The 27,289-nt window shown below is 36.0% G+C and overlaps 1 protein-coding gene across 10 annotated transcripts in view; it reads left to right on the top strand.

Annotated features, from left to right (window-relative positions):
- The window catches only part of atp2b1a (ATPase plasma membrane Ca2+ transporting 1a), a 239,378-nt gene that overhangs the window by 186,157 nt on the left and 25,932 nt on the right, over positions 1-27,289 (top strand). For 4 of the 10 annotated variants that reach the window (XM_087246195.1, XM_087246199.1, XM_087246200.1 and 1 more), the window contains one exon: positions 17,700-18,131. In XM_087246195.1, coding sequence (XP_087102321.1) covers positions 17,939-18,131 — 193 coding nt within the window. In that variant the 5' untranslated portion in view covers positions 17,700-17,938. Of the gene's footprint in view, positions 1-5,519; positions 6,438-17,699; positions 18,132-27,289 lie in introns of those variants that run through there. The other 6 variants (XM_087246197.1, XM_087246196.1, XM_087246202.1 and 3 more) reach the window with 3 other exon arrangements.

Here is a 27,289-nt window from a genome sequence, read left to right as displayed (position 1 = left end):
TCTAAATTTGTTTGGTGACTAAAATATTATTTTAATAAACATATCTGTTTAATAAATCTGTTTTGTTTAAATGCACCAAAATACATTGACTGTTTTCACTACAAAATTAATAAAAATATTCATTTTCAAAATGGAGTGTACTCAGTTATGCTGAGCGCTGTATATAAATATTCATTTATATTGTATAGTGTGTATTTAATGTAATTTTATTAAATGTATACATGATGTTATGTGTATGGATAGTTATATTTAAATTAGAATTAATAAATATAGCCCTTTTAATATTCTATATATAAAATCTGTCATTTTTATTTTTATAATAATGTATATTAAATATATTATTATTGTTTTTCATGTAATGTTCTAATATCTAATATTATTCTATATTAATATTCTATTAATATATTATAAATTAATATATACAATTATGTGTATACAATATAATTCAATTAAAATATAAAATTTACATTTTATTAGGTATCCTAAATTTTTTAGTTTTTATGGAATCATATGATTAATGTAATAATAAAATAATGTGCTTTCATTAATATTATTAAAAGTATGGGTAATTAAATGTAAATTAGAATAAATAAATGATGGCCTAGTTAATATTCTATTTATAAGACAAATATTTTAAGTGCAAGTTGCATGAATACAATCTTATTTACATATTTTGCTTATAAATTAGCATAATGTATATATAATACATTGAAATAATAAAATATATATATATATATATATATATATATATATATATATATATATATATATATATATATATATATATATATATATACACACACACACACACACACACATAATATAAATTTGTTGTTTTACAATATTAATAATGTAATGTTCTATTAATTTATACTTTGAATAATACACATGCGTAAATATTAGTTAAATATGTAATTGTGTATACAATATACTTAAATTAAAATATAAAATTTAAATTTTATAATTATTATAAATTATTTAATTTATAGTCTCATGATTAACGTAATCATAGAACAATGTCATAGAACAATGTGCTTTCATTAATATTATTAAAAGTAAATATATAATGATGTATTTATGTAATTATATTCTGACCCAGACAGAATCTGCAGACTTTTTTTTGCTACATTTTGTACAATTTTGAGAGTATAATAACTAAAAACATAACACATAAAATAAAAATTAAATAACTTTTTAACTGTTATTTAAGGTTTACAATGCAAATCCAATCAGAACAACTTGTTTGGTAAACAACGTAACTGTTTTGTACATACATAAACCATAAAAATATTAAAATAGTATTCAATAATATTACAGAAATTAATTTAGAAACTGAATAAATATATATTTCTGCACATTTGCATAATTTAATAAATTGATTGAATGATGGGCTCAGAAATGTGCAGACTTTCATGTGTGCACAGATTCTCTGTGGGTCTTAATATTTGTAAATCAAACAAATTTATATGTACAGTATATCATTTCATGTGGTTATTAATACAGCACAGTACATTTAGCATTTTTCATCTACTCGAATACACCCACAAACCCTAACCATTAACACCCTTGGAGGTGTCATAATGGTTGCACATGAGTATATATGAGAATGTTAAAGAAGTGCACTTGCAGGTCTGTTGGGGCATGCGCTTATGGGCCAGGCATCACTGTGTGCCGCCATTGGGAGAGGCTCCAAATAAAAAATCTCAGAAGTGGAAACTGGAACAAATAAAAATAGGATTCATGTCCTCTCCACTTCAGAGGTTTTGGAAGCATGAAAGGAAACTTGTTTGTCAGTCTCTTGCGGCTTAGAAAGGGCTATATGTTACTTTTAGACCAAAATATGGTGCAAACCGAAACGGTCTGGCCTAATAGAGGGACTGGTTCCTCTAGAGATTCCTACGGCAAACGTATGCATCACATGCTCCACATTTACAAGCTGCTTGCAGTGAAGCTGAGCAATCAATGCACTCGCTGACACCTCCCCTCCCCACACTATCTGATTGAACATTAGCAAACCTTTGAGCCTTGCTTAACGCACGCTAAAATGGCATGGTCTTAAAAAATTCTTTCAAAAAAATGCTAAGAGTTTTGCTGTGAGTCGAAACTCTGTGTCCTGTGCTGTGATGTCCTACTTGTTAATGATAAAACTCATCAGGTGAAAGTAAATTGTCTGGTAGACCCAAATGCTGCTGTCTGTTTAAAGGGGTAAGTCACCAAACAAATGAAACTTCTATCATCCTTTAGATTCCTTAAAGAAGATATTTTGAAGAATGTTCAGCCTGATCTCATGAGGAAACGTAAGTATCTTGCGTTTTGTCAGATAGTGGCTAGAGTTAAGTCGTACGAAAATGGATGATTTTAAAAAGGAGGCATGGCACCCAACCCCACCCCTAACCCCAACCGTCACTGGGTAATGAGCAAATCAAACTAAATAGTACGAATTAGATTGTACGAATTCATACGAATTGGCCACTAAATCAAAAAGTAACGAATTGGCGTGAGATTCCGTTGGAATATTGGAAACTGGTAGCTATTAACGTCCATGGTAAGAACAACAAACACTATGGGAAGTCAATGGCTGCTGCTTAACAGAATTCTCCAAAATATCTCCAACAGAAGAAGGAAATTTCAGACAGGTTGGAATATTACATGTTTTTTATTTTATTTATTTATTTTTTTGTAGGGGGGGGGGGGAACTACTTTTAGATTATTTAAACACACTGAAACATTAACGATGATTTTCAAGGATGTCCTTATTGCATAGTTTCACTTTCATTCATTCATTTTCTTTTCGGCTTAGTCCCTTTATTATTTTGGGGTCGCCACATTGGAATGAACCACCAACTTATCCAGCATATGTTTTACACCAGCGGATGCCCCTTTAGCTGCAACCCATCAATAGGAAACATCCATACACACTCATACACTATAGACAATTTAGCCTACCCAATTCACCTAAACAACATGTCTTTGGACTTGTGGTGAGAAACCGGAGCACCCGTAGGAAACCCACATGAACACGAGGAGAACATGCAATCTCCACACAGAAGTGCCAACTGACCCAACTGAGGCTTAAACCAGCGACCTTCTTGCTGTGAAGGAATCGTGCTACCCACTGCGCCACAGTGACACCCTAGTTTCACTTTCAAACACTGAATTTATGGGTGACAAAATATTATTTGCTAACTTATTGTGTTTTGAGCAGTTAATACGCCCAGAAATACCAAAATAGTTTTACCTAATTTGTGCTGATTATTATGCTGCATTGGACAATAAACTGCTGCTTAAAGTCATTTGCACATTGATATGTGATCATTTGCAAATGTTTGAGTGATGCATCGTTGTGTCACCACAATAATGTTTGTTTGTGAAAGCTTTTATGACATTTTTTTCACAAGGTTCCTTTTACACCATCAATGTTGTAATGTAATTAAAATATAATCAGTTAATAGACTTAAGCATCTATTTGGCTGTTAAAGCATACACAGAGACCGTTTAAACGCAGGCGCTGTCATTAGCAGCTGTGTTTTGTGCAGTTAATTAGCACCCAGAAATAGCAATATAGCAAAGTTCCTATAGTTTTACCTAATTTGTGCTGATTATTATGCTGCATTAGACAAGAAATTGCTGCTTAATATCATTTGCACATTGTTAGTAGTTCACTTGGAGTGGTACAAGCTCCATATTAATACCTCAAGGGTACATATTAGTACCTAAAAAGTACAAATATGTTCCTCTTAAAATGTTTAGGTGCTAATATATACTTTTAAGGTAACTATATGGACCCTTTAAGTATAAATGAATACCTTTTAAAAAGGTACTACCGCACTGACAGCTTGTGTACCTTTATTTCTGAGAGTGTATGGATGTTTCCCAGTGATTGGTTGCGGCTGCAAGGGCATCCGCTGTGTAAAACACATGCTGGATAAGTTGGCGGTTCATCTGAAAATAAAATGAATGAATGACACAATACAATAGCAGCCGAAATATTAATTGATATATTCTTGCAAAACATATATTCACAGCTGTCATAAAAAAATCCCCAAATTGTAGTTTAAAATACAGGTAGATACGGATATTTGTTTTGTTTGTCATTTGCAAGTCACTTTGCATAAATGGAACAAACGTTTTGCCCAAATGAATAGCTGTAAATGTCAGTAAAGATGAATGAAAGAGAGAACAGAAAGAAGGCAACTGTGGCTTCTTTTGAGGCCTTCTTGGGGAAACCCACAATACGGGTACAGTTTTGGAGTCATCTTTCAAGTACGGCATGGTCAATGAATGCCAACAATGGTGAACTATGACACGACTGAAACTTTGAAGTAAAAAAACAACCAGGACTGCAGGATTTTTCCTTTGATGCCAGGTGTAAAAAAAAACAGTCTTTTTATTGTACATTTAATGAGTGGTTGATTTGCAGAGAGTTTATGTGTTTAAGAACTTCACTGCATAACTTATTTTGGTGTATTTATTGAATTAAAATCTCTTTTATATGTAACAGAGCATTCACATGTAATGTAATCAAAGGGTTGCTTTTTTGAATAATCAGTACTGTTTAATCACATCCTAATTGATTAGATTAGACCAATGCATTTCAAGTCTTGCAGCAACAAACTTCAGGAAGAAGATATGAATCTATATCACCATAAGAGGAAACTGGTATCTACATGCAAAATATGAAATGCAGCACATTTGTATTCCTTGTTACCGACCTCAATATTTAAATGCATTATTTGAATTATGTAGTATCTATCATGAGGACTTTCTATATAAAAACAACACCTCACAAACAGAAATTCTCCATGCTTGTACTGCAGTTTTAAAAGGAAGGCGCCAGACTATAGACTAAGTGCTTCAGTGGACTTGAGTTTGATGAAAACGCAGAAAGAAAAAAATGCTTGCCATGCAAGTTCACTCAGTTTGCATCATAAAGAAGAAATGCACAATATTGTTTGCATCAGTTCAGTGAATGAAACTCAGTGGGGATCATTCAGTGACGTCTAACTGTCAAGCGTTTATTGTAAATTCTTTGGGCAAAGGCTGAGCGATGATGATCCAGACTGCATAATGCAGTGATCCGGTTCATATCAGCGAGTGTAATGAGTTCCTGCACACTGCGAATCAAACACAACACCAGAATCGAGAGAACGGCGACGTCATGGAAAGAATGACGTCAGGTTTAATTAGCCGCCGGGGGAAGACTCGTCCATGACTGTGGGCGGGGCTAAAAACGCCGGCTCGTGCTGAAAGCGTGCTGTTTATTGAGTTAAAATAAACAATGAGCCTCGACAAGTTATTTTATACTTAGCCACTTTAAGGTACACGCTTATAAATTATGTTAATACGCGCGAAGGTTACACAGAGGGTGTGTCCAATGTGATTGACATCTCCTCCCGGCCAATGAGAATCGTCAGACATGTCGATGGGCGTTATCCTGACGTGCATCACATGTCTCAGGCGACGCGGGGCTGTGGGAGGGCTTTCTCTGCAGATTGGAGGAGCTAGATAGACGGCAGAGTGAGTCTGAGGGAGACCGAGAGAGAGAGGGGGATCTCTGAGGCACCGCTCGGAGAGCATTGTGAGTGTAATTTCATCATTTCTCTTGTGCACGCTAGTGCTTTTGCCGCATTTGAATTGCACCATTTTTTACGTCGCTTCCTCTCTGCCGACCGATCTTCATTCACCGTATTGACCGTTAGCCTGCGTTATTATCAGCTAGCCAAATTGGCTAGGCAACTCCTGCTAGTTGGTAGCAGGCAGAGAAAGGGGCAAGAAGGCAACCAGGCTGCTGTGCATTTTTAACCCACACCTGCCTATTGTCACTGCAGGGAGGGGGTGTGTGGAAAATCAGCGGGCTTTTAATGTATCGCACCATGTCGAGACGCAGGGAGGATGTGTAACGTTAGTGCACGCTGGAAAGTTGCTTTTGACGCGTGAAAATGTGTTCGACTGCGCGTTTCTGAAGCCGCGATCGCACGATATATTTGAGCAAAACCCCTATTCAAATAGACATGCGTGATGTTTAACGGTATCCAAAACATGTAAATGGGAGCTTGTATGTGTTTTTTTTTTTTTTCACCGGTTACTCCAGGCAGGGTGACCCTAACGTTATTTTAACCGCCGTTTGTTTTTTTAAGCCGTCAAATGAAAGGATCACACTGTGACTGTACAGAACCGTTGACTGTTATATGCGGTAAGAGTGCTAACTCACTATAAAGTACGATCTGTATTATTTTAAACGCGCGATTAATGACAGTTCGCTCATGCGAAAGACTGTCAAACGAGCTAACGTTAACTTGTTCAGCTAAGCGACCGTCTCTGTCCATGGCTTTTGACATTAACGTTAGCCAGCATGGTGATTTTAGGGTTGTACCAGAAGGGAAAATCAGCATTTGAAATGCGACGGAAAGTTGGAGAGCGCCTCAGTTTCAGGAAAGGTGAGATGCTGGTCTGGTGTCATTGCTAAGATTAAAACAGTAACGTTACTGCCTTTTTGACAGGTTGACTTGTGTTGAGACCGCTAGCAGGCTAAAGCCAAACGCGAGGACGCTTCAGCTGTCAACTTGCCTTACGAGCCGTCTACCTGCTTGTCGGTAATCGCGTTTTTATTTTGTGCTTTAAAACAACCCCCATTTAAAAGTGCTCATAAAATGTCACTTAATTCATAGCGTTGTTCCAAACCCATCTTGATAAGAGATGTTAGTCGTAATGACAGTCGCTGTTAACTTGAATTGTTTGCCGACGAATGCAGCGGTAACTGTCTGTCGATAAGTTTCATGACCAAAGCGAGGCGTGTGACAGCATTAGGCTGAGTAAATGATTTTTCATTTTGAGAGAACTGTCCCTTTAAGCTTGGCGCATTCGTGTCAACAGTTGTAGTATACAGTCCTAATTCCTCCTGTCATGTGTGACTGGGCATGGAGACTGGAACAAGCGCTGTGCGACACGTCAAATTTGCTAGGATCGTATTTGAAGGAGCAGATGTGCAAAACACAATGTACCCAACCTAATCGGCTGACTTATTGTGTGTACTGTCTGCCTAATGTGTTGAGATTAAATATGCCACCTAGAATTTCTAGATAGACCCCGGTGTGCGTTTAAATGGCGTGTCTGGTCTGTTGCTCCTTGGCGTACATCATTCCCTGCCCTGTTGCTTCTTTTGCACAAGCTTTTATAGCTCCTGATAATACCTCTCTGTATGACAGCAATGCCGAATTTGACCTTGAGTCTACATATTCAGCTTTCTCCAACTCAAATCATAAGTGCACTTTGTGTTCGCTTCACTTAAATGCTGGACTTCAAATCGTGAGGATTTTGTTGCAGTGTTTCAGAGCATCAAACTGGCTTAGTTAAACAAAAATATATAGTGTTTTCTAAATTACTGCATATGACGGAAATATGAATTGACCTCATTGACACTTAAAATTTTTAATGATTTACCCTCAACATTAAATAAACTAACCTTTGACTGTGCTGATTGAGCTTCAGAGGCCTTTGGACTGTCTTGTGCACAGGCCCAGTTGTATTGATTTAATATCTTATTTTTTGCCCTAGATGTTACTATGAAATAAGATCTTATTCCTATCATAGCTTTGGTAGAAACAGTGTGTGTTTAAATGATGATTATAACGAATCTTATTATCATGCATGCATTTTAATATGATCATTGGCATATTATATTAGTATAAATTACTGATTTAAATGCACATTTTTAGAGCGTAGGATGAAACAAAGTCAGGCTGCTCTCACCAAGAAACATATCTTGTTGGAATGTGGAAGTTTAAATGCCATTAGACAACATTTTTTTGAGGAGAGTATACTTTGATGGACATTTTTAAAAAGGTACCACCAGGAAGAATCTGAAATTATTTATCAAAAATTGAACTAAAAAATCATATTTAACTTTGAATATATTTTGTGTGAATTTTATTTATTTCTATCCTGTATATTTACTCTTATAGTTACAATAGTTACAATAGTACTTACAGTTAATTTACAATAATTTACTTAATAGTTACAATAGTAACTTTTTTTGTAGTACAAATTCGTTTGTATCATGCAATATTTTATGTATATTAATTTTGCCACGATATAAATAAATAAGAAAATAATAGATAAATTAACTGAAACAAAAAAATGGTAACTGGAGAAAAATATAGGAAAAAAGTGAAACTTCTAAAATATAAAATATTTCTAGTTTACTATAACTTAAAACAAACTTTTAAATGAACTTTAAAAAAAATAAAAAAATAAATATAAATATATATATATATATATATATATATATATATATATATATATATATATATATATATCTTTATTAAAGCTTTAAAATAAAATTGAAAACTAATTCAAACTATTAGCAACATTTACAAAAGTTTCTCAGAGATATAACGGGTTCCCTGTAGGCTTTAATCTCTTTTTTTTTATATATATATCGCTTATAAAAAATATATAAGCGATTTATATATATATATATATATATATATATATATATATATATATATATATATATATATATATATATATATATATATATATATATTTTTTTTTTATAAGGCAATGTGATTCCAACTAAATGGTGTGGTAAAATGTGGACTCTTTGTACAATGCATTCTGTAATGTTATATTACGTCAATTAAGTAAATGCGAATGTGTTCCATACTGACTGGAATGGAAAGATGGTAACTTAGCCCCTCTCTCTAGTATTGTTTATGTAAGAGGCCACTGCCTTGGTGTCACATTAATCTGAGGTGACATTCAACCCCTCATAAGCTATTATAAACCGCTAAAAATAGAGTGCTCCTCTATTAAGTACGTTTAAATAATGTTGCTATTTAATTACTCCATAGCGTCATGCTTTATGCTTTAATCCGACATCGATGACAGAGATCAAATAGGCTTCTTAGGGGCAAATGAGTTTTTTGTTTGCAGCCTAAATGAGCTTTGTAAATAAGAGCGATGCGCACATTTTCTTTGACCTCGGATATAAATGATCACCTTAAAGCCGCCGATGGCTTGCTGTTCAGGCACAGTACAAAAATGATATGCAATCAAAAGTATTATTGTGTTTTGATGGATTCCATGGGAAAAACAGTAGTGAAAGACAGAATGTGAAAGCAGTGCTTTTTGACTGCTGCTTACAGGTGCTGTCTTTAAAAAGTGTGGATCTAAATATAAAGCACAGAAACAGAACTTTATTCATGTCACTCAAGCACACATCCGTTAATCCAAGTGTGTTAAGCAAATATAAATTCGGAAGCCTCATCGTGGCCATTATCCCATCAGGTTCAAATGGTTGGAGTCATGTCTGATTTATTGTGCAGTGTCAGACTTGGAGGCAAGGGATTGGAGCAAATGGTTGGCTTGTGTGCTGTGACAGGCACCCGTAACAATCACCCCAAAGGTTCCTGCTCTTCAAAATTACTTTTTTTTTTTTTTTTTTTTTTTTTTTTTTTTTTTTTTTTTAATATGCTGTTTTTAGCCATGGTGGTGAGAACATGATCACACTGTACGTTTAAAGTGTTAGGCTGTTTGCGTTTTTAATATTTTCCTATATTGCATTTTTCTAACAAACCGGAGGAAATCGATTTTCTCTCCAAGTTCTATAATTTATATTTTAAATATATTATTAAGCTTTAGTTACATTGTAATAATAATAATAATGATGATGATAATAATAATAATAATAAACGGTTTTCTTCTCCAAAAACTACTTATTTTCTTCAAATTTTTTCTCCAAAAATCTGATAAATTGATTTTAATTTATCTGGATTCTGTCATTTATAATTTATTATGAGACTTAATTTCTAAATGAGTAAACTTAAAGTTACGCTGAATGAAATTCGGTGCTCCAGTTAAAATACAGCTATTTTCTCTTTTCTTGCTTGGAACAGAAGTAAAAAGGGGTTGTTAATACCTTTTTGGAGATATATTGAAGGGCGAACATTCAGCCGCACTGCTGAGAATGCAGTTTAGATGAATTTATAAATGTTTTACATGCTATGATAATACATGTAAAACGACAGTGGTGAGAAAACTACAGTCGAGAAAGCATCTGATTGCACAAAATCTAAATGTCCCCGGCATAGTGCCAACAGGTGAGGTAAATAAAATGATGCTGTTATGATCGTTTAATTAGACTGTAAAATATTTATTTGTGTCAATCGAACAGGGCCGATTCAGTTATTTTCATTTGAGGCCTGGGTTATCAAATTTGTTGTGACCCAGGGGTTAGGTGGCTGTCCTGATGCGTTCCCTGAGGGAATATAAAAGGACAAATAAACTAATACTGCAACTAATTACTCAGTTATTCTACAGATGTCAGTGATATTACATACTTTGTGGGAATAAAATGCATATTCAGCGGTATGTTATACTAATTTCTTATACCTAACTTTTATATTATGGTTAAATTAAATCTGTTTAACAATGTGACCACAGGTAAACCATGCATGTCTCCCTTACTGCCCTGGTTCAATGTAGGTTAACTGTGATTATGGTTGCGGTTCTATGAAGCTTCATTTGTTACTAAAAACAATAACTCAGGTAAAAACAATGTAGAAAGGCACAAATAAACAGAAACAATCATGAAGAAGCACTTTTTTTTTAATAAAAGATAAATGTATTATTATTTTTACTACTTCTATAAGCAGCGCATGAATAACACCAATAACATGGCATTTCTGCTAAAACATCTAAAGTGGTCTTACTGAGGTGGTCTTTGTTACTGTCTGGTGATGCAGTAGATGGCAATAGCATGAGAGATTTTCATTCAGAACAGATCCAGAGAGTCTTTGTAAAATATCTTGAAAATTGTGCACACAGTATACACAATTACCAATGTGAAAGCAAGCACTCGATATGCAATTTGTGTGCATATGCAAATTATGTTTGTATGTGACTTTCTCTTTAAGGTCCCTTTTTGTTGTTAAGAGGCCAGTAATTTTTTCAGCCTACTCGTTCTTACAGTAACTCTTAATAACAAGTATTTTAAATTATTCACTTAGACATTTATGATTGAACAGTGTTTATGGATGTATTTTGGATACTTGGTTCATTAGGTTTTTTTTCTATTGGCCTATTCAGATATTTATTTGCTTTTTTTGTAATGCACTTATAATATAATCAAGTTTTATTTACCTGCAGAGTGCATTTAAATCATCATCATCACATTAAATACCTGAGTGTGAAATATGTTAACCTGTGATATAAATCATCAGAGCGTGTTAACCAAAGAAAAGCAATAGCTTGGCTCTGAAGTGATATTAATACCAAGGAGGGAAAATAATTTTAACATTGGCCAGACCATATTGCCAATTTCCAGTGCTCCACCCTAAAGAGGGGGCTACAATAGAATAATTTGGACAAAAACACTCTTTGTGGCCAATCAGCAGTGGTCTATTAACCACAGTGACTAATTCAAAAAGGGATGAGGTCTTGTGGGTTTTGGTTCCTGTCAAAAAATATACACCTTTTGGCAAAATTTGCACTTTTCTTGCCCACTTTCACTGAGTGGTACAGTATTGACCTTATTCGGAAATGCAGGTGTGCTCATTTCTGCAATTTGTTTTAGAACTTTTAATTCAGTCACCGATTGGAGAAATGTCCTGGAATAATAAATGACAGAAAAAGGTCAAATACGTTCTCTACAAACAAGTGCATTCATGACTATACATAAAGAGTAGAATAATATAATAAGAAAATATCAGTTTGCAACATCAACCAGCATAACAAGCTGTTTTTAATGACTAGAAATCAGTAGAAGTGAATGAGAACGTAAGTCTCGAACCGAAAAGATTCCAGTGGCTGTGTCCACTAGGCATGGGACGATAACCGGTTTCAAGGAATACCGTGGATTGAAAAAGTCAAGGTTTTAAAACCACCAAAGTTTTCTGGGATCGTTCCTAAGGCAAGTTGTTTATTTTTAACATGTTTTGCACAATTATTTTATTTAGGGTTTTAGGGCAACGGTATCTCCAGCAAAAAATTAACCTCTTCATCAAAAGCTACTGCTCCAAATTATTTACAATGTTTCTTAAAATAAAATATATTGTGTTCAATGAGGGGGAAAAAGTAGTCTTTTTTTTTTTTTTTACCTAGACATTTAAAAAAAAACTTATTTTGGAGCAGTAATCACAATATCGTGAAACCGTGATCCTTTTATCCAAGGTTCTCATACCGTCAGAATCTTATACTGGTCCATGTCTAGTGCCTCGTACGTGAAGAATAAGGTCAATAGTCCACATTTATTCCCATTTCCTCTGTCAAAAGTTCCAAAATAGTGAACTGAACCACACCACTTTTTGTTACCCTTTCCTAAGGGAATCTAGCACAACAGTACTGTACCCAAAAGAGTGGAACTAGACTCACTGCTGAACGTTTATGCATTACAGAGAATCGTCACCATCTCATAATGCACCAACACAAAGGAATGATAGCACGGGAAACCATTTTTTAATACACCGCCGAAGCACAATATTGTAATTAGGGGTGCACAGTTACCAATACTATGGTAGTATCGCAATACTATAGCTCCACAATACTGGTGGTGCCACTGTTGTTTGTAAACGGTAATCGTCAATAATGGTTTATCTACAATAGATAAAGTTGCATGTGGAAAAGTCACTAAAATGCTCACATTTGTGCAACAACCGACCATTTTATTTGAATAGTCTGTTGAGCCCTTTGCAAAACTGTCAAATTTGCGCCTTTTTTGGTAGCCTATTGCATGTTTTCTAATGCTTCAGTTCGAACGCACATCTGAATCGGTTCATTTCTGTCGCTGTAAATATGATTTATTAGCGACCGCGACAATCTCTTTAATAGAACCACTCACAAAGTGAAATTTTAAATTACTGAAACAATTTTTGACTACTTCATATCGCCTAATTTTGTTGGGAAAATGCTATATTGTAACAAATTTTATTCAGTATAATTTGTATCTTCATTTTAATGCATTTCAGATTTTTCTATAATTTAAGTTATGTATTATAGTATCGCAATACTACTTGGTATCATGATGATTCAGCTGGTATAGTATTGTAAGATTAATTAATGGTATCGCGACAACCCTAATTGTAATAATACAATGACTGTGTGCAGCGATGAACCAAACTCGAATCACTACGTCAAATGTCATCTCTATGTACATGCACCACACCTACCAAGCAAGCATCCTTATCAGGATGACCTGTATCAAGCCATACTGACCCACACCGCTTGTTGAAAATAAGGCATTAATCTCACAATGCTTGTGATGCCGTGGAGCTTTTTTGTTGGAAGGTGTCAGTCAGGTTGTTCTTAAGGAGTTGCGCTTTGTGTGCTTGAGTGGGTGGCAGGCTGCAGTGAGTTGGCAGGATCAGTGTTTGAGGGTATACTAGAAGTGCCCAGTCGGTGGTGTGAAGTGGCCTTAAGTGCACTGAGCCATGTAGCATGAGTAAGGCGGGGCGTCTCCGCATTGTACCCTCCACATAGAAATGGCCTGACCCATTTCAGCAACAGCCAGCGAGGGGGGATGGGGAGTGGGCAGTCTGAGACTGCTAAAAATACCCCATTACCAACAGCTCCACTGCAGAGGGATCCCTGGAATCGCTGTCCTTGACTATCACGAAGTTGGCTTGTACAGTATAGGATCTCCAATTGCCAACCAAGACCGAGAGGGTTTCCTTTGATTTTCTTGGAGCGTCTGCTTTCGGATGCATTGCATTTGGTTGTACTTGCTTGCGAACATACTATTTATTCACAGGAGGTACATAGACAAGTGTATATAGCTTTGAGGGAGAATATAACAGTGGATACATGCATGAAAGCATGTACCTTAACTCCATCAAAAAAGAATACGCAGTCCTCAAACTAAGACCATTATCTGGCTTTGTATGTATAGTAAGGGTTAAACATTACTGTTGCTCAACCATACTGTGGTAGCTGTTAGTTTGAAGATCCAATCACAATGATTTTCCACTGTTGTGACATGTGACCTGGCTTTGCAACCTGAAACTGTCACGGCACAGCAAAGGTTTGGCACTTCCCTCATCGTGGCCGATCAGTCACTCATAGATGATAACTGAGGGACGAAAAGGTTGACTAGCGTGCTCAAAACATGCACTTTTTATGGTTCTTTATTTCTGAATTGTTAGAACGTGCCTTGATGTTGAAATCGGTCAGATTGAGATGATTGAGATGACTGTCATTTCAGGAAGCTCTGTGGTAACTCGTCATCGTTTCTCGCATACACGTTCTAGGACCAGTTGCTCACTGAAAGGAACATGTTTCAGTTGCAGTGCGAAGATGCTGGGTGTTTCCCTTTTCACTTGCAGTTTTAATAACAGATCAAATTGAGCTTGTTGATTTTGACACGCTTCGACTTTATTTGCTAAGGGTAATTGTGCTTTTTACTGTGTCTTTTTTTGGTCACAGCATCATTAAAAAAAAAACAAGGCCTGGGTTTCAGCTCCCGAGAGAGTAGCTGAATATTTCTCTCTTTAATTTCTCTTCATGAAATGGGCTGTGAGAGAAGTTGATTGCCCAGTTGGTAGCCTGTTAGAGAGCAGCATGCTGTTTCTTGCTCTGCATGTACTGCTGCAAGTAAATCAGACCTGGAGGGCTACTACACTTTATTTATTTATTTACTTCTGCTTGCAGGCAAAGTCACTCTTAACAGCACTAGCTTCTCTTGTGGTTTGAATTTGATCAATTGATCTCGTCCTGCTTCTGACGTGGTTGATGAATTGATTGTAATTCCATTAGCATCTTCCTGATGAAATCAAAGATGTTAAAGCTCTGTTCAATGGCCACATGGACAATAGGGTTTGTTTAAAAACAGATTGTAAGGTGATCTGACTGTATTTGTCTTGATTGGATTGCTTTTTGGTTAGTCCTGTTAGCCATTAATCAGAAATGTTGTTTAAATGGCCAGTGGGATTAAGTTGTGAAGTTGAAGAGTGTGTCGGTTCGAGGGCGTGTTACAGATATGGAACTTTCTCTTCTGTTTGTGTACATGACAATATGGAACATTGTAGATGAACTTTGTCGAAGCGGTCCAAGGTCTCGCTGGGTGTATTTACACTTTTATCACTTCAAGCACAGTTATTTCATTTACATCAGGGTCAGAAGTTTTCCATTTAAGGGGCCATATTTACTATACATTTTGACTTTTCACATTCAATAGCTTGTGATGCTGGCATGTGACTTCTTATGGATGATATATTTTGCTGCTGCTACTTTAAGACTGACGTGTATCCCATTTGTTGGAAATATGTTATTTTATTTTTCAAATGTTTGATTTAAGGCATAGTTCACCCTAAACTAAAAATTCTGTCATTTAGGCCCTAACCCAATTCTTTTTTTTGTACCCCTACCCCTTCGCTTTGGCCCTTGAAACAGAGTGAGAAGAGGAAGGGCTTCAAATTTTACCCCTAAGAAATGGGACAGCAATACTACACCTGCACACGTCAGCATATGTCATCATGATTTCTTGCTTCATACGAGATCGACAATCGCGACTGCTGTAGTTATTCCAGTTGCGTTATTTTTTTGGTATTTATCTTCAGTAAATCACTGTAGGCATATATCTTGTTATCTTAACGATATAACATGGCAATATGCTAGTAAGTGTTCTGTGTATTTACACCGTGGCCATATTTATCTATGTTAACACAAGAAAACAATATTAACGTGATGCCAGACACTGTTAAAAGGTCATTCCTAGCCACTAGACTTTTCTGACAGGGGATTCAAGTGTCATCAAGTTTCAGATGTGAAAGTATGTTGTAGGACTGCTATACAGGAGTTATTATGGATTATAGGTTGCGATATTTAGCGGTTTTTATTTTGGAGTTTTTGTTTTTAAAGCATGATCGTAAAAAAACCTGAAGGCGTATATCAACGCATTAAAACATATGCTTGTTTGTTGTAAAAATTCATAATATAGACAAAAAACTTTCAAATTTGTGCATCTTCTTACTTTAGTGTGCAACCTTGCTGCCGTTGTAGATGGTGTATTCTGGGAAATTTTTGTACCTCTTGATTTTCAGGGTGGTTCTAACAAAAATCTTAGTTTCAAGTGGTATCTAGCCTTTCCCGTTAGCCCTACGCCTTCAAGCTAAAGAGAATTGGGACACCTCTACACCTTCACGTGAAAGCGCAAAACGAGGGGTAAGGGGAAGGCATAAAAGGTAGAATTGGGATTCTGCCTTACTCAACCTTTACTTGTTCAAAGCTGGAAACCTAAAACCATTGACTTCCATTGTATTAGATTGCCCTACTATGCAAGTCAGTGGTTGCTAGTTTTTTCTTTGTGTTCGTCAATGAAAAGAAACTGATAATGGTTTGAAAACGCTTGAGTAGATGAAATTTAATTTTTGGATGTACCGTCCAATATTTTATAATCGACTTGTTATAAATAGGCATGGGACGATAACTGGTTTCAAGGTTTACTGCAGTTTGGCAAATTCAAGGTTTTGAAACCGCAAAAAAATTCTGTATTACTGTTTCTAAGGGTTTTTTTTAATGTTATTTTTAAAAATGTGTTGTAAAAAAATCTGTTTTTGAAACTAACAGAGAGCAGAAGTCAATTATTTATTTTAATAATTTAGCCTGACATGTTTACTGTTCCAAAATATTATAAATGTTTCGTAAAATAAAATATATTTTGTTTAATTGGTTGTTGGGTTGTTGTTTTTCTTACCCAGACATTTAAAATAAACTTATTTTAGGGCAGTAATCATAATACCTTGGATCCATGATATCCAAGGTTATCATATCGTCAGAATCTTATATCAGCCCATGCCTAGTTATAAATGACAAGATGGACATCATTTTGCATGGATTTGTCCATTCAAGTGCAAGAACTTAATTCAGTATTGTAAGCAGATAAAGACTTGTCATTTTGAATGAGCTCCTTAAAAGATGTGCCAATGGTAAACTTTACTGACCACTCAAAAATGATCAGCTCCAGCAAATGACAAATCTGCCAAATTCTGTCAACTGTGACTGTCATAATGTGCTGATGTAAAGCCATTTGCACATTGGGAGAGAGAAAGACGCTGAATCACTCTTTCACAGAAAGCTTTCAAATGACTGATTTGATACACAGATACATTTCCTCTTTCAGCCTTCATGCTATAGCTTATTAATTTACAGATTAAATAAATGATTTGCACTTCATTTGGTTGATGCTTTTATCCAGTGGAATGTACATATCATTTAATGAATGTATTTGATCCGTGTATGCCTTCCTTGGGAATCAGACCCATAGCTTCGGCTTTGCAATAGACTTTATAACTATAGTTTAGAGAATGGTGCTCTATTCTAGCAACACAATCTGTATGTTATTCCATGAGTTTCTAAATTCAAAATATTTTCATGCGAGTTGGAACATCCATGTGTAATGTTGGGGGGGGGGGAGACTATTTTGTCTTTCACATAGTTAAGATAGCAGGTCAGTTCCCACGCTACTTCTCAAAAAAGCCCACATAGTTCTGCCTGTAAAAGTGGCTAGCATGTCACCTTGAAACTGAGCCAGGGAGTTTGTTCCTGCTCTTTTTCAGGCACGATGGAGAAGCTTCTAAACATAAGGTGTTTTATTAATGTCTTGTTTTAAAATCAACACCAGAACTCTGCTCTTCAGTTCTGTTTTGGATTTATAAAGACACGTTTAGTAGTATGTCTAGTAATCACATGTTCTTCTTTTGTTGCAGGTCTCCTTGGGCTGATTGTGTAAGGTTTTATTCACAATGAAAGCAACGGCATAGGCAAAAGAGGGAATGGCTTGTGAATTGTCCCAGTCCTGCCACCTGCAGTCGGACATCCTCCTCCTCCGCCTCTGAAGGACATCAGTTGTTTATGGGAACTACTGGCATTGGTCTCCTGAGGATATAGCTCTCCCTTTGGGACGCCATTTTTCCACCCTCGCTGAGACAAGGTGTGGTCGGGAGACATGGCTAACAACTCATACAGCGGGGTGAAGAACTCTGTGGCCGAGCCCAATCACAATGGAGAGTTTGGCTGCTCGCTTAAAGAGCTGCGCTCTCTTATGGAACTGCGAGGGGCTGAAGGATTACAAAAAATCCAGGAAACGTATGGGGACGTTAATGGACTTTGCAACAGACTGAAAACATCGGCAGTAGATGGTACATAATCATTCTCTTCCACTTTGCTTTGCAGAAAAAAAAAATATCCAGGAGATAATGTGAAGGAAGTACACACTTTTGGATGGTTTTCTTTGCTTCATCTCACTCTAAACACATAGGTCTTAGCAGTAGCGAGCAGGTCAGTTACACTTGACTGAAATCTTGCCGCAGTTTAGTGCATCCGCAGTCTATTGGGAGGCTCGCTGCTGTTGTCCCATTACTCCTCGGCCAGCGTCTTATACAATGTCTGATTGAGATGTAGATTGTTTTTCTCCACTAAACAGGAAGATCAGGGATCCTAAATATAGCCTTCACACATTCTCTGTGTGTTTGACATTTCAAATGAGTCATTAATGTCAAATATAAATGTGTTTTCAGTCCCATCATATAGTCTGTGGGATTGTTGTTACTTTCATAATAGCTGATTTGCTCTCACACGTTTTATTTAGCCATCTCTTTATGTGGCTGAAAAATCGAATAGGAAAAAACAAATTGCAAACACTTGCTCTAAGGTGTATTTTAGGTTTGACAGCTAAACGCCTGCTGTTGGGATGCACTTCATTAAATCTGAATTCGTAACATTTACAATTAAGGATATATGAGTAATATAACTGCATGGACGTTTTTTTAAATGGCACAAGCAATCTGTCAAAGCACCTGACGCCCCGCTTGCAGCCATATGCTTATGTGTTTGACACATTTATTATTAAATCCTTCCATAATTTGAACAACTTGGTATGTGAAAGTACGAAAAAGTTCTCTGTGCATCAATAGCTACGTTTCCATTTTAGATATGCACATACATTTTTTGCATAAAAACGACAAGATGCGCATAAATTTTTAAAAATCGCATAGCTTAGTAGAATAAACTTTATTCGATAAGAAAAGATGCGCATAAACTGTGATTGGAAACACTTACCAAACAAATTCCAGTATATGCGCATTAGAAAAAGTCGTGTGATTTTTGTTATAAGAGGTCATGTGATGATAAAATGTGTGTGAATAGACAAACCAACAGGCTGACCGCATTATAAAACATCCTAAATGTTGTTTTGGTTATTTTAAAATGCCGTAATCATTTCGGTGTTAGTGTTATTACTTTATTATTTACCTCTAGAACTGTCAAGAGCGTCGACTGCACACTTCGTCTCATGGCTTCAAACGCCACGCACGTTCATTGCGTGTCTGCATTTGTCTTGTGAGATGCAAGTAATTTATTAAATAAAGAAAAGATTCACGCAGCTTCTCCTACTGCAGCAAATTCTGTTTTTACTGTTGATATTTGGCGCTAGTTAATCAGAAAAAAGACGATTTTGTTTTCTTTGTCTCCGTTTACACTGCCAGTTAAATGTGACCCTGATCTGATTTTTTTTGGTCATATGTGACACAGATCGGATCTGTTCTATAACCATTTAAACACGAAAAAAATGCATCCATTCGGGTATTCAGAGATGGGTTTCAGGCCTCCTTCATATGTGGAAATAAACCAGATATAAATTGCATATGTGACTAATATGTAAACAGGCAGATCGAATTTATTGAGACATTACGTTTTGTACGTCATTAAACTTCCGACAATGTGGTTTGTCTTCGAGGTTTAATGATGTAGAAGAAAGAGCGTGCGTAGGGACGCTGAATCGGTAAACATAAGCTAGTATGTTGCAGATGCTAAAACCTGACTTTACGCTTGCGCAACAACCTAAATTGTATGGCAAATGTAAACGCATGAATCAGATATGGTTCACAATTAAAACGTATAAACGGACACAAAAAAATCTGATTTAGGCAACAAATCTGAATTGGACTGTGTAAACGGTACCTTTGACTCGCTGGATGGATACGTTGCTTTATTTGCATGTCTTTTATGCAATATTCTAGTTTTGCTATTACATTTAATTCACATTTTTGGATGGAAACATATGCACAACAGTGAAATACACCTATTATTGTCATAGTCAATTTTGCTACACGTAATTGATTCTCCTTTGAAAGGGCTGTGAGCAGGTATGTTTTCTTTAAGGTATAGAAAAGTGCCGAGTCAGTGTGCAGCCCACAGCTGCAGCTGCATTGCTTTATTACCTCTCTGTAGACATTAGGTTTAATCGCTGGCATGACCTTGATTGAACTCTTGGGGGAAGGGATTTTCAGTTTGATCCCAGATTAAAACGGCACCATGTCCGTAGCAGTTCTCTGCTGGCAGTTTTGAGATGGGTCGCAGACCCATATTTCATTGTGTCGGGTGCAGGTTTTTCAGCCACTGTTTCCATGCGAATACTTCACTTGTCTCTTAAGCATGCGGTCTTAATCGGCAGTACTGCGTTTATTATTGAAAGTCAAAATATAGCACACGTTCCTGATTGAGAGCTCCTAAGGGATCTGCCCTCTCTGGTATTACTGCCTTGACCCTTAATTAGTTTTGCTCCTCCGTTGAAGAAAATGTTGAAAATAGGGTTTTATGGGTCGTTGCTAGGATGTTCTGGCTGGTTACGGTTCAGCTATTCTGGTAGATGCTGCTCACGTCTGCTTTTTGTTCTTTCTTAAGTAAATCAACAGAACATTTGGGCTCATTTTATACTCTGATCTATTTATTTGGATTGGAAGTATCAATCATGTACAAAAGTTTAGTATGTACATTAATGGCATTAGTGTTAATCTGCATCAAACATCTCTGACACTTGGCATTATGAGTAATATGTTTGTCAGTGCGGTGAATTTTAATCTTTCAGTTTTAATAATGAGGTAATTCAACATGTCTATGTTTGGATGCTTGTATGTAGTGCCACCTGCCCCATCCTAACCTCACAAGGTCTGACTTTTATTAGCAGGCGATGAAATACTGAGCGATTGAAACAAAGGCTTACTGTGCTGTCTGCAGCCTAGAGTTGTACCTTTTGTCGTGGTGTCAGTGGAAACTAAAGCGTCATTGGAAATGTATATTTCAACTCCGGCTTAAATAATGGGGTCACGCTGATAGCGTCGATACTTAAAAAAGCATGTTTTGTTTTTCTCAACAGAACGTCTGAATCTTGGCTCATGCTGCGCCCAAGCTTTGTATACCATGTGAATTGTGCATTAGTCATCGTAGAATAGTCTAAGAATTCCCCCTCTGGATATTATATTCAGTGCGCAGGCTGATGGAGGGCCCTGTCGCTTAGCCATTCTTGCTACACGGCTAACTGAGATCGGAGCCCCACAGCGAAGCGCTAGTTTAGCTCTGGCCTGTTCCCTCTGCTTCACAATGGCACGCTGGCAGGCAGCCCTGCTGTTATGACACGTTTTACAGCTTAATCAGATCACTCAGCTTTGCCATAGGAAATTAAGCAGTCATTCAAGATTACAAGAGCTTTGACAATTGAAAAGGGATTTCTAATTAGTAAGTAGGCCATTTCTCAATTTCGGAGCAAAGCCACCACTAATCTTTTTACTCTTTCGAATTTAACTAGTTTTTCTTTTTTTTGTTTTTAACAGCTCTTTTTGTCGTCCTTTTAAATTGTGACGTTCTTCTTTTCGACTGCGATTTGAATGGATATTCAAAGCTTTTGTATTGCACAGGCGTATGTGTAGACAAAAGGCAGTACTTCTGAAAATTAAAGGCTAGAGCTAAAAATTAGGTTTAATGGACATTATTTATTATTCAAAGTGCTACTTTATTCATCATCACCTAGCTTCTCAAAGACCCCCAGCTGACAAGCCTTACTGGAGTTGAAAATCTGTGTTCAACTGGCTGTTTTTGTTAAGATAAGTCTTGACAGTAAGTCAAAATATAATTTCAAGCTAAAATGTAGTCATGATTAGGGATGCTCATTTCGGTTAATTTTGCCAACCGACAAATGCTGCTTGTTAACCGAATATTAACGGTTAACTGGTCAGATTAATATTCTGTTATTATTTAATTAAAAAAAAATTGACATGTCTATTTTGTGTCTGACACATTAAGTATTGCATTTTAAAATACAAATTTATTTTGACATAGAATGTTTAGCGCACAAAACACTCACGGCCTTTAGTAAACCATTCAAAAGGTGCGCCTCTCAATGCTAAAAGCATGTTCACTGTGATCGGCCCTTTATGCAGCCAAACTTTAAAAATATATAAAAATAATGTTTTTTAATCATTTTACTGACATCATTAATCAGTTAAAAACGCACCCTTTTGTTTAACAGTTAATTATTTTAAGCATCCCTAGTCATGATTTATAATTTCACTTGGAAAGGAATGCATCATAGGCTACTGGTTGTAGGGTTGGGTCAATAAACGATTCCATCGCTGATGGCCAATAGACAACACCATGCTAAGCCGGCATCGCCCCACCCCTGTTGCAAACCTCCTTGCGAAAAATACACACTTAGGCCCTCTTTACACTAATACGTCTTACAATTAAAATGGCATTTTAGAGCGAAAATGATCCACATCCACACCGTGTTTTACCTAGCTTTTCTGAACAGCCCTCCATCTGCTGAAAGCGCACATCACGTGACCACACACACAGTCACACTCGTACGATGCCAAATTGGTCAACATCGCCCAACCCTAATTGGTTGCATATTTTGTTTAGCCCACTCCATTATAAATCCTTTTACAGTTGAACAATATTCAAAACAGCGATGAAATATTCAAACTGTTGGTATAATACTTTTTTAAATAAAGTTATGATGGCTTTTACAATGCTTATTATAAATGTCAAGCCTGAACAAAATGATCTGAAGTGAAACTAAAGCCAAATTAGGGCTGCACGATTAACTGAAAAAAGATCATGATCTCGATTCGACCCTACACACAATCTTAATTCAGCTTTTCTACGATTCAGCCAATGATATTTTCAAGGTCAGGAGAGACATATAAAGGCAGTCGCACAAGTCTTCACACTGTTTTATATGGACACCTTCAAATGTCGTTAAAAGTGTCACATACTGTATTTATAAAGTATAATTCACCCAAACACCAATAATGTAGTGAACAGAACCTGCATAGGCTGTGAATTACAGGTAATAAAGTGCTAAAATTAATGTTCAGTTTGTTGCAAACTGAACTCAAAGTGCAGCCATGACATTAAACACACTCGGGAGTAAAAAAAAAACGAAACCACGCACAATATTTAAATGATCGCATCACATTTTAGAGTTTTGATCACGACAAGCATTTGAAATGGTTTTCTATTTTCTTAGCGTGTTGTGCATGAAAATAAATGTTTAACAGTGTCAGTAGGATTGGGCGACATGGCCTAAAATCAAAATCTCAATTAAATGAACATTTTAACTATATTACTATGAATGAACGATTATTTTATTTATTTAATTTATATTTTTCTCCTCATAGTTCACAGAGTTTTGTTCAGTAAATATGCTCTTATATTACAAGTGAGTGATTTTTGAGTGTAGGGTGCATTGCTTGGTTTTAAAATGATTGAAGTAAACACACACTATCTCTTATCTATTATTATTTATTGAATATCAACGCTGAACAACTAATAAAACGCACATTAAAACATAAAAAAAAAAATAAAAAAAACCTTGCCTAAAACGCTGCTCTCTGCATTTCCTCACTGCTACCAAAACGTCCAGTCACAAAGCTTGTGCTATGCATTGTTGTGACATGTAGTTAGATTTTTTTAAGAGGTGCGAAGGCTGCGCCGGACCTTATATGTGCGCTTGCTAGAAGTATAATATCAGAATAGTATAATAAATATAAATCATAGTATAATAAGTATAAATTAGACTTAACAGAGCAAGGTCACATGACTGCACACATGGTAGGGAAAGTAATTGAAAAAATTGACCTGGAAAAATTCGATCGATTATAGGTTCTCAATGCCGATTTTGAATAATCGCACAGCCCTAAGTGTTAGTATAACTGCTCTAGCCTATATAATGTTGAATATAATGTAAGAGGGAATCTCATTTTACCAGAAAAAAATGGTCTAATAATGCTGTCAATGACAAATGACAAGCACATGTCTCAAACATAATAATTCAACTTCAGCATTATTAATAGTTGCATTCTGATGTCATCACTGTACTATGATTTAACAACCAGGACATACTTGAAGTCCACCATTCAAGTCTTTACAATATGTAACATTTTAACCAACAGTTGACCCACACAAAGACGTAATATTATTATTGTTCATCTTACCATATGTTTGAGAAAATAACAATATTAATAGCCTTCTAATAATAACCTTTATTTTACATCTACAGAATCGTGAGAAAACCGTGTTTCTCATTTTAGCCCAAATCATGCAGCCCTAACCTAATAGGTGTGCAACATTTCCAAATTTTCCTTGCACACGATATACTTAACCAAATTAAACAAGCTACTTCGAAATGGAAAATAAATCACACCACATTTTAGATGCTTTAAAAATGGACTTCCATTCCAGAACTACAACGCTTTCTAAAGGAAATCTCATAAAATAGCTGCACAAAAGTCAAGTGGGTGGTGATGTTTGTAAGGTATACAACCGTCCGCAGTAGTCTTGATGCTAGTGTGAATGACCCAAGCTTCTGGCAGATGCTTAATTGTGTTAAAGGTGAAGTGTGGGCTTTCTAGCACTTCCTGTTTTTTTTCACCATATACACTAGATATTGGAAAATGCTGTCCTAGCACATTGCTGTTTGGTTGAGCATCCATGATTCGGACACAGCAACATTGGCTTAAACATTTGAGTGAATAAGGAATATTCTTCATACTTTCAAATGCTTGCTGGAAATAATTATAATTGATAACTTGGTAAGGAATAAACACTACTAAATGTTATATTTACTCAATTATTAGGTCTCATTTATCTATTTAATTAGAATTTTGCAATGGAACTTCTCTTCAAACCATTGAATCTCTTGCGGTTTAATCTATTTATAAACATAACCTGATGTTTAATTGTATTACTAATATAACAAATATAGGACCTGAAAAGTCACACCTCTAAAGTGATCTTAGCACCACTTGCACTGTTTGCACAAGCCAAAAAGAAAACCATGGTTATTAATGGCAAGTAATTTTATTAGCATGCCACATAAGTCATTTTCCATATCGTGGAGATGTTGGAGATTATATTTTAAGCCTTTATCAGATTATTCTGATGACCTTCTGATAATATTGTACTTGTTTAGGTCTTGCTAAAACTGTAATTATTCCATTTTAAATTTAACCAGCATGCTAAATAGCTGGAGCTCAGAATAATAGCAGCTTTGCTATTATATAACTGCATATTGAGTGGGTCGCTGAGCGTAGTATTTATTGTTTTGGGTTAAATATCCATTGAATTTAACTCTCAGATTACTGCAATAGGAATTAGTTGTCGACAGCGGCCTATTTTTGCGACTTTCAAGGATTTCAAGGTTTTCCTGCCTTCAGTTAAGTTTAGTCTTCGTCTCGGTGATGTTTCCGACTAGCTGTCTGCGTGATGCGGAGTGCGAATGGAACCGAGATGTGTATTGCAGCATAAATGCATTTTTGACAGAGGCGTAAGACCTGACTCATCTGCTCCTTAGCCCACTCTCCAAGCGGGGAGAGAGAATGTAATCCTCAGCCTCAATTTCCACACTACACAAGCCTGGATTTAATGCACTGGCATTGAAACAGGAAGAAGTTTTGAGCGTTTATCTGCTTTGCTTTCATAGACAAGTATTGATTTGCATCGGCACATACGCTACAGTGTGCTTCATTTCCTCAAACACCAGAAAAATTGACCCTGGTGATTTATGGATGCATGTTATCGCTAGAGGATGTCATTTTTGATCTAAATGCTATTTAAAGCACGCGTCACATTTTATAGACTGAATGCTGCATGACAGCCAATAAAAGACTTGAGGTGCGTCCCAAATCGCGTACTTATGCACTTTTCTACTAGTTTACACTGAAATACCCGGATGATGCAATTATTAATACTGGTATATTTATTCAACTGGTAAAATGATGTGTGGACTGTTGGACACTTCACGCACTCGACAGCCACTGCTTTGCTCACATTGCGGAAGGGGCGGAGCTTTCAGGCGCTCATGTTGGATTACTTTATTTATTTTGGATTGTGAAAGCAAAATTCTGCTATGAGAGTGATTATACCACCTTTGGATGGTGAATGCGGTCATACTCATGACAGGTATTGTTTGGTACTTTGGTCATTTATTTCGCTAATTTGGCAACTGTCGAACGTCATCAGGGAAACGGTTTGAATTTCCGCTTATTAAAAAAACAGTGTTCCATTTAGAATGACACAACATACATATACTATGCTGTATAGTGTGAACGTGTACAGTGTACCATTTGCCACTACGCAACTTTTTTATCTATATAACAATCACAAAGTTGTCCAGATTGTCCAAAAGTGTAGACTAAATTAGAAAGGGCTGGATTAACAAAAATATATAAGCGAATCTGTAAGTCTATCCATATTGTTTGTTGCATAATTATTTTCTTTTAGTAAACGTAGAGCTTCAAAATTGCAGTAAAAAGGTTAATTAACAAGTAAATCAACAGGAAATTCTGAAGTGTTCAGTTTCTATCATTCTTATTTTTTACACTGCAGCTAGTAATGGGGTGGTTATAGATTTGAGTCTCAGGAAGTGAATCAATATATGTAAGGGATAATCAATGGATTTCCGCGTCGTTAAAGGATTTTAAATGCAAGATGTGGAGGCAGAGAACCGACTGATGCAAAATGCATTTAAAAATCCTTTAACGGACAGCAAGACGTTTATTATCTTGCTTATTCCCTGGTCATTTGGCAAGTTATAGACCCGTTAAGACTAATTTTAGGTTTTTGCTGCCACTTTTATTCATATTGACTTAAACAGTGGAATATATGGGCATTTCTATAGCTCAAACTGTTGTTTGATGCAATTGCGTAGTAATAAACTGATAAAATATGTACTTTAATAGTTGTTTCAGGAGAATTAGGTGTCAAATTAATGTTGTAGACCGTAGGCCTGTCACGATATCTATTTTTTTGTACGATATATTGCACCAAAATATTGTGTTTAAACAATATTATTGTCATTTTATAACCACTTTGTCACTCATAATCCCAGAATGACAATGTAATAGCATCATAATGCAAGCACTTTCTTTCAAAGACCATTTCATTTAATTATAGTCATTTTATTAATTCAGCATTGGAATCAGAACCTGAAAATGTATATCATAAACAAATAAATAATAAT

The sequence above is a fragment of the Danio rerio genome, chromosome 4 (genome assembly GCF_052040795.2).
Source record: "Danio rerio strain M-AB ecotype USA chromosome 4, GRCz13ab, whole genome shotgun sequence".
In the NCBI taxonomy this organism is placed as follows: domain Eukaryota; kingdom Metazoa; phylum Chordata; class Actinopteri; order Cypriniformes; family Danionidae; genus Danio; species Danio rerio.
The sequence above is the reverse complement of the archived record's forward strand: the minus strand, read 5'-3'. Positions and strand labels throughout refer to the sequence as shown.